The following is an 8007-nucleotide window of genomic DNA, read 5'->3' on the forward strand; positions in this document are numbered from 1 at the left end:
GGGGGGGGGTGTTCAGGCGGCCTGTGTGTGGCTCTCGCTTGTTATGGCGTGTGGGTGGGGTCAGCGGGGTGCGGGTGCGTGTTCCTAAAGTTAGGGCACGCTCCGGTGGGTGCTCACGGTCCAGTTTGTTCGGGATCAGGGATGGCAGGGGCATGGGGATTGAGGGGGTAATGGGGTAGGTGAGTGCGGTTCAATTGGGCGGGGTAGAGGCCGCTCGGGTGAGTGGATACATTCTGTGCCTGATGATGTCAGACAGTCGCCGTTTTTTTGTTTTTGTTTTTTTTTTTCTTTCTCTTCTCTGTGTCCTGTGTTAATTGATTTTTTTCTGCCCACTGCAAGTGCTGAAATTACATGCTATAGCAGAGGTCCCTCTCCTTCTCTTCCCCTTGTCTCCAGTGGCTCCTTCTGTACAAGGCTCCCAGTTACTGGAAGGGCCGCTTTTGGCATGAGCTGGTTCCAGCCCGACCCCCAAGCTCTACAGGAGTTGGGGTTGTCGCTGCACGCAGCAGCAGGTGAAAGTTTAAAAAGCCAGTAATTCCTCAGTACCGTGATTTTTTTAAAAAGCGAGTTTAAGATTTTGAAGTACTGAGACTTATGGTGGCTGTAAGGGTGTGGGAGAAAGACGAGGCTTTCTACTCCTGTAGTGATTTACACCTTCGGAAACCCTGTACAAGGTCGCTATGGATCGGAACCGACTCGACAGCACTTAACAACAACAACAAGGGTGCAGGTTCGACACCGGAAGGTTTCTTTCGTGATTTCCCCCTCCCCTGAACCCAGAACCCCTGTCACCTGTGCCATGGGGTCACTATGGCAAACCAGAAGTCCCACATAACTCTTAAGGAGCTCTAGTAGCATAGTGGTTATGAATTGGGCTGTGAACCACAAGGTCAGCAGTTCGAAACTACCAGTTTTTCCTCAGGAGAAAGATGAGGCCTTCTGCTCCCATAAAGATTTACAGCCTCAGAAACCCTGTACAGGGTCTCTATGAGTCGGGACTGACTCCACAGTACTTAATAACAACAACAACATATAACTCTTAGGCTTTCTTTGGATTTTTTCATTCTTTTTTCTGATTATTTCTCTAGCATACTAGTATTGAGAGACTTATCTTCAAGCTCACTAATTTAGGTTTCTTTTGCTTTGCAGCTATTCCTTTGCCCTTCAATGTATTATCCATTTCTGAGGCCTTAATATTAATCTTCTGGTTTTCTAGTTGCAGGTTTTTTATTGTTTCAAATTTTGCATTTATTTTGTCTGTTTATTCTTGTAGTGTTTTTCTGGAATTCTTCTAAAGTGTTTGTTGTGTTCTTGCTTTCCTCGATCATCATAGCGATCCTTTGAAAATACCTAATTAGCATTCTTTTTCAGTTAGTTTGATTACCTTTTTCTTCCTCAGAATCATTTTCTGACTCTGTATCTTGATCATTTGTTTGAACCATTCTCTTTTGTTTCTACATGCCAGCTAAATTTGTCTGTTTGTTCCAGGGCATTGTGGGATTGTTGTATTTGTTTTTTTTTAAATACAGTTCTTAGATCCAGAGGGAAGAAATTGCTGGGAGCTCCTGCAATTAAAGTTGTTCATGAGGTAGTTGTAGAAGGGATGTGATAACAAAGTTCCTGGCCCTAGGTGGAGTTCCTCTTGGCTTTAGTGTTATCTATGTTCAGGGCACTCAACCTGGAACTAGTTCATGGGGACCCTTGATGGAGCTGATCCCAATGTCTGTTAACACCACAGGGAAGCTAAGGGCAGAGTGACTGGTTAAATGCTGGTCTTGTGGCTCTGCAGGTTTTGTAGATCTGGAGCTGAGGTCACCTGAATCCAGGCACCAAAGCAGCACATCAAAGTGGTATAGTTGGCCCCCCATCACACTGGGTCCAAACTCCTGGAAAACGGGGTCTAGCTGTTGGTGGGTGAGGGTAGGAACTAGCCACACTTCTGGTCAACAGGGGAGTGTAGAGAGAAAAAAAGAAATCGTACCTTTTCTATTTCTCATGTGAATCTGCTCTGCAGGCCTCCCTCTGCTGCCAAAGCTGCACACAAAGTTGTCAAGCCATGTCTGTCTCCTTCTCTTGCCATCTGTGGCTTGGCCACTCTGCCCAGCAAGCATTCCATCCACCTCTCTAACTTTGTTCTGAAGTTCAGAGTGCCAGAATTTTCATCTGTCCCTGTTTTATCTCTTTCATCTTTCTTATAGAGGGTATGTGTAGTCATCTGCCTAGCTCCCATCTGGAGTCTGCAAATAAAATTTTGCTGAAGATAATTTAAAAGCCATCATAGCAATACATCAAAAGGAAACAGCCAGAATTTCAAACTGGATTCTGAAGAAGGTGTGAATTGAGGGACATCATTGTTCTTGTCAGATGGATATTGTTTAAAAGTAGAAAACATCAGAAAGATATTTACATGTGTTATATTGGCTATGCAAAGGCATTTGACTGTCTGGATCATAGCAAATTATGGACAATATTGTGAACGATGGGCATTTCAGAACACTTTATTGCAAAACCTGTACCAACAGGCAGTTTTCTAACAGAAGACGGGAAAGCTGAGTAACTTAAAATCAGAAAAAAATTGTACATCGGGGTGCATCCTTTCACAATACTTATTCAAGAATGTAGCATCTGGATTGGAAGAAGACTCCTTAACAACCAGTGATGTGCAGATGATACAAACTTGATGTGCAGATGATACTTACTGGAAGCAGAGAGATTTGAAATACGTATTGATGGAGTGCACCTCAGTGTAAAGAAAACGAAAATCTTCTCAACTAGACCAATAAATAAAGATTGAAGTTTTCAATTATTTCATTTTACTTGATTCTACAATTAACACTCATAGAAGTAGCAATCAAGAAATCAAATGAGGATTGCATTAGGCAAACCTGCTGCAAAAAAACCTCTTCAAAGTTTTAAAGAGCTAAGATGTCACTTTGAAGATTAGGGTTTACCTGACACAAAACATGGTGTTTTGAATTGCATCATACACATTTGAAAGTTGGACAATGAATAAGAAAGACTAAAAAATAATTTGTGCCTTTGAATTATGATATTAGTAAAGAATACTGAAAATAACATGAACTGCCAGACTGCTAACAAATCTGTGCATCCAGAATGCTCCTTGGAAACCAGTATGGCAAAACAAAACTTAATCTTTCTTACTTTGTACATGTTATGAGAAGGGGTCTGTCCCTAAAAGAGGACATCATGCTTAGTAAAGTAGGGGAGTCGGTGAAAAAGAGGAAGAGCCTCAATGAATTGGATTGACACAGTGGCTGCAACAATGAACTCAGACATGACAACAATTATGAATATGGTTCAGGACTGGGCATTGCTTTAGTCTGATGTACATAGGGTTGCTGTGAGTAGAAACTGACTGGATAGCACATAACAAGAACAACAATCTTTTTTTTTGTTGTTAACTTTTTACTGTGTATTGAGTGAAGATTTACAAAGCAGATCATCAGTTTTACACTAAGCAATTCATATACTTTTCTTGATTCCAACCCTCTTCATGTAACATCAGTTAACAGTATTTACCTCTGTTTACTATAACTCTTGCACTTCTCCCTGTGTCTTCTGCTACCTTCATCTTTACTCTGAACAACAACAATCTTAACAGAAGCAGATTGCCACATCTTTTCCTGCTCCCTCTCCTACTCACCAATAAATAACTTCTTTTTTAAAATAAGCAATTTTATGTAAAAATTAATTGTAAAGATTTATGCATTGTAAACTCTTATAAGGAAAATGTAAATATTATTAGCCATCCCACCATTAACATTTTGAAGAACATTATTCTATATCTGCACAACACACATTTTACCCTAAATTATGATTAAACTACTACACATCTGGAGTTCTGTTGTGGCATTGTTGGATAAGCACTGGACTGCTACCCAAAGCACTGGATTGCTAACTGTAATCACTAGCCACTCCTCAGAAAGCCTATATAGGATCACTATAAGTTGAAACCAATTTGACGACATTTAGCAACAACTGGAATGGTGATGTGGCACTGTAGGATAAGCAATGAACTGCTAACCTCAACATCGGTGATTCAAACCCACCAGCAGTTCCTTGGAAACCACCCTATACAAGGTTTCATGAGTCAGAATCGATTCCACTAAACAACAACTATACTGCTTGGAAACTAGTTTTTCATCTAACAGTATGTCAAAGACTATTGCACATATCAATCAAAATCCTTTTCATTTGTATTCCGGTTTTTATATATATATATATATATATATATATAGAGAGAGAGAGAGAGAGAGAGAGAGAGAGAGAGAGAGAGCGTGAGAGAGAGCGCTCTGGTAGTGTAGTGGTTATGAATCGGGCTGCAAAACTCAAAGTCAGCCGTTCAAAACTACTAGCTGTTCCATGGGAGAAAGATGAGTCTTTCTGCTCCCTTAAAGATTTACAGCCTCAGAAACCCTCTGCAGGGTCACTATGAGTCGGAACTGACTCCACAGCACAAAACCACTATCTATCTATCTATCTATCTATCTATCTATCTATCTATCTATCTATCTATCTATATATATATATATATACAGTTTCCTATGACAAACCTTGAAGTTGTTTTCAAATTTTTGTCCCCATATATGTTAGGATGAATGTCCTTGTGTGTATGATGACCATCAGTATATATAACTAGAAATAGAATTTTTGGCTCAAGAGGTATGCATATTTCAACTTTTGGTATTTTTACTGACCGTAACTTTCAACAATGCTATCAGAATACAATCCTAGCTCCAAACCAACACTGTATACTGTAAAATTCTAAAAATATTTAATAAATTAAAAAGTACCTTATCAGTTTTACTTTCATTTCTTCTATTATAATTGAACATGTTTTTAAATATTTATTTTGAAATATTAAAATAAAAATGTATACTTTTTATTGTGTTACTGATCTGTATATATCCTTTGTCCATTTTTCTGTTGAGCTGATTGACTTTCAAAACCCCTCGAAGATATTTTTTAATTAAAACAAAAAGGTTGCAAAGTAAACCAGAACTCTTTTCCAAAATATACAAAGTACGTATTCCCTGAATATCTTGTTTGGAGATAAATTATTCTAGTGATGATGACACTGCTTTGTTAACATTTGGGATGAAGTACATCTGGCATCTGGCATCTGGGATCTTAGCTTGAAAATCATGTCTTAGAGAGATGGTGGCCATTCAGACCCAGGGTCTGTGCTTGCTAAGGCTACCTTTGGCACAGTATCCCCATTTCTGGCTCAGTAGGGCATTATGATCTTTGCCAGTTCCCTAGTTTCCTCCTTTACCATACATCTTTCTTTCTGCTCTGTAATCCTAATGAGATTACTCTGGGTCAGTCTTATTACAGAACTGATAAGCAGCAGAGAAAAGAAAATCCACTCAATGTCAGCATTTAAAATAAAACTTATTTTAGCTTTTGTCCAAGAGTAAATTTCATGGTCTACATGTGCACAGTTGGGAAGAAAAAAAAAAAAGTATTTTTTCATATAAACCCTGGAAAAATAATAGGGGAATGTAGAGGTTTTAATGAGATATTGTGAGCTAAAAAAAATTGTATATTTAACTTGAGATTGCAGAAAGTATGTTTACTTTGTCTTCAACACTCATCCTTGTTTTTATAAACAGTTTCATTCATTGGCTCCAATGTACTATCGAGGCTCTGCTGCAGCTGTTATTGTATATGATATTACCAAACAGGTAAGAAAGCCCCTTTACTGTTCGATGACATTTATCATGATTCTGTGATAGAAGAACCAAAGCAGACTTCAGTGCTATTCTTGCCAGTAACTTGGAATGAGGTCTTAATAGTACAGTGGTTAGGCATAGTGAACACTATATATTATGTTTATTTCATCTATTTGTAATGAAGCAGTTCAGAATTATATGCTAAAATAAATAAACAACAATGGTGATTTACTTTTTAAAGTGACCATTTGTAGAGGCAAGGACATTTCTTCTAGTACTGTTCCCAAGAATATTAGCTTTTTAAGAAAATCAAAATCAGTTTTAACTTTTGCATGATGTATAATGATAAAATATTTATTTTTGATTAGTGTTTCAATCATCATACTTAAAATGCCAAATGTAATGTTTTTATGTAGATAGATAGATATGATATAAGTATTTGTGTACATATTATATGAATGAATACATTTTTAGGTTATCAATTGAGACTCTAGTGTAACTATCAACAAATAACTGCAGTGATTTGCTGAGATTTTTCCCTCCATTCATGTGGCCCTGTAGAATAAGCACTGGACTAATAGCAGCAGGTTAGCAGTTCAAATTTACCAGCTGCTCCTTGGAAACCTGATACAGGGTCACTTTGAGTTGGACCTGACTTGTTGGCATTTACCAACAATACCACTTTAATTGTTGGATTAACTTTTTGCTAGGGATTTCTGACTCAATGAATAGGATTATTAGTTTAATGACTCATTAATATTACCATGCATGAATTTCTGACCATTTCTACTTAAATGTAGTATATATTTTGGCCTGTTTCTGGAAGGAAGTTTCTGAGTAAAGGGAAGAAAGGAAAACAGAGCTCAAAAGTGTGTGTGTATGTGTGTGTTTTCTTTCCTGTAAACAGAGATGTTCTCTTAGTCTTTATAGCTGTGGAGTCGAGGCTATAATTTTAAATTAACTACTAATATGATGGGATGTGCAGTGGCTCCATAGAATAAGCACTGCGTTGCGAACCACAGGGTCAGTGGTTTGAACTCACCAACTGCTCTGTGGGGAGAAAGATAATTCTTTCTGCTTTTGTAAAATTTTAAAAAGCCTCAGAAATCCTATACAGGGTCGCTATTAACTCAGTGGCACTCAATAACAAGTGATACAATCATCTTAACTTCCTCAAGTTATAATATTAGAAAAGGAAACTTTATAGGTTATTGAAGTATGACTTGGGACACCTGGTAGAGTAATGCCATTTGACTGATAACTGAAAGGTTGACAGTTCAAACCCACTAGCTGTCCCAAGGGAGAAAGATGTATAAGTCTGCTTCTGTAAAGATGTACAACCTTAGAAACTGTGTAGAACAGTTCTACTCTGCCCTATAGTGTCACCATGAGTCAGCAGCAACTCAGTGGCAACACTTGGTGACGTGTGACTTAGCAAATATTACATTTTGTGACAAGACAGTTATCCTAAATGAATCTCCTGAAATCTACTTCGCCATTAATTTGTATTGATTTTGTGCTTCTTTATTAATTAATTAATAAGTAAATAAATATTACACTGACTAGTCTTTCCAATAATTCATTTACATTTTTGATATAGGATTCATTTCATACTTTGAAGAAATGGGTTAAGGAGCTAAAAGAACATGGTCCAGAAAACATTGTAATGGCTATCGCTGGAAACAAATGTGATCTCTCAGATATTAGGTAAGATGTGCTTTTCAAAATTTTCACATCCTTAAAGTCTATATATAAAAAGTTATTATGCTTATGTTATTAAGTCTGCTTTCATTGTGATCATTTAAGAGATAACCATTCACTAGTTACTATGGCATTTATTTACCCAAAGCAGAATTAAGGGAAAATTATAAGGAAATGCAAAGTACCGATCTAATAGTGATGAATATTAAAATCAAATCATAACAGAGTTATAGGAAAGATTATTTTATTGTTGCATTTCCCATACTTATTATCATATTACTAGTATCACTGTTTTAATAACACTTTCATATGGTGAGGAAATTTATAATTCTTAACATTTTCCCAGAAATATTCCTGTTTGGGTTCTAGATTTTAACATCTATTTGTGGGAAAATTCCATTTTTCCATGCACTTTTTTTTTCCTCTACTGAAATCTCTTTAAAACATTTTTTCATTATAAGGTTTTTATTTTGGATTGAGTGAACATTTATAGGGCAGATCGTCAGATTTACATTGAACAAATCATACACCTTGTTTCATTACAATGATTATAATCCCCACCATGTACCATCAGTTAACAGTATTTCTCTCTATTCACTTTAGCTTTTAA

The 8007-nt window shown here is 37.1% G+C and overlaps 1 protein-coding gene across 1 annotated transcript in view; it reads left to right on the forward strand.

The window, feature by feature from the left end:
• RAB31 (RAB31, member RAS oncogene family) overlaps nucleotides 1–8007 on the forward strand; it is a gene marked incomplete at its 5' end in the record, with an annotated part of 257384 nt that overhangs the window by 147465 nt on the left and 101912 nt on the right. Inside the window, 2 exons of the mRNA XM_006876234.1 lie at nucleotides 5637–5708; nucleotides 7297–7403. Coding sequence (XP_006876296.1) covers nucleotides 5637–5708; nucleotides 7297–7403 — 179 coding nt within the window. The remainder of the gene's footprint in view (nucleotides 1–5636; nucleotides 5709–7296; nucleotides 7404–8007) is intronic.

Source organism: Chrysochloris asiatica, unplaced genomic scaffold (genome assembly GCF_000296735.1).
Source record: "Chrysochloris asiatica unplaced genomic scaffold, ChrAsi1.0 scaffold00368, whole genome shotgun sequence".
NCBI classification, from domain to species: Eukaryota; Metazoa; Chordata; class Mammalia; order Afrosoricida; family Chrysochloridae; genus Chrysochloris; species Chrysochloris asiatica.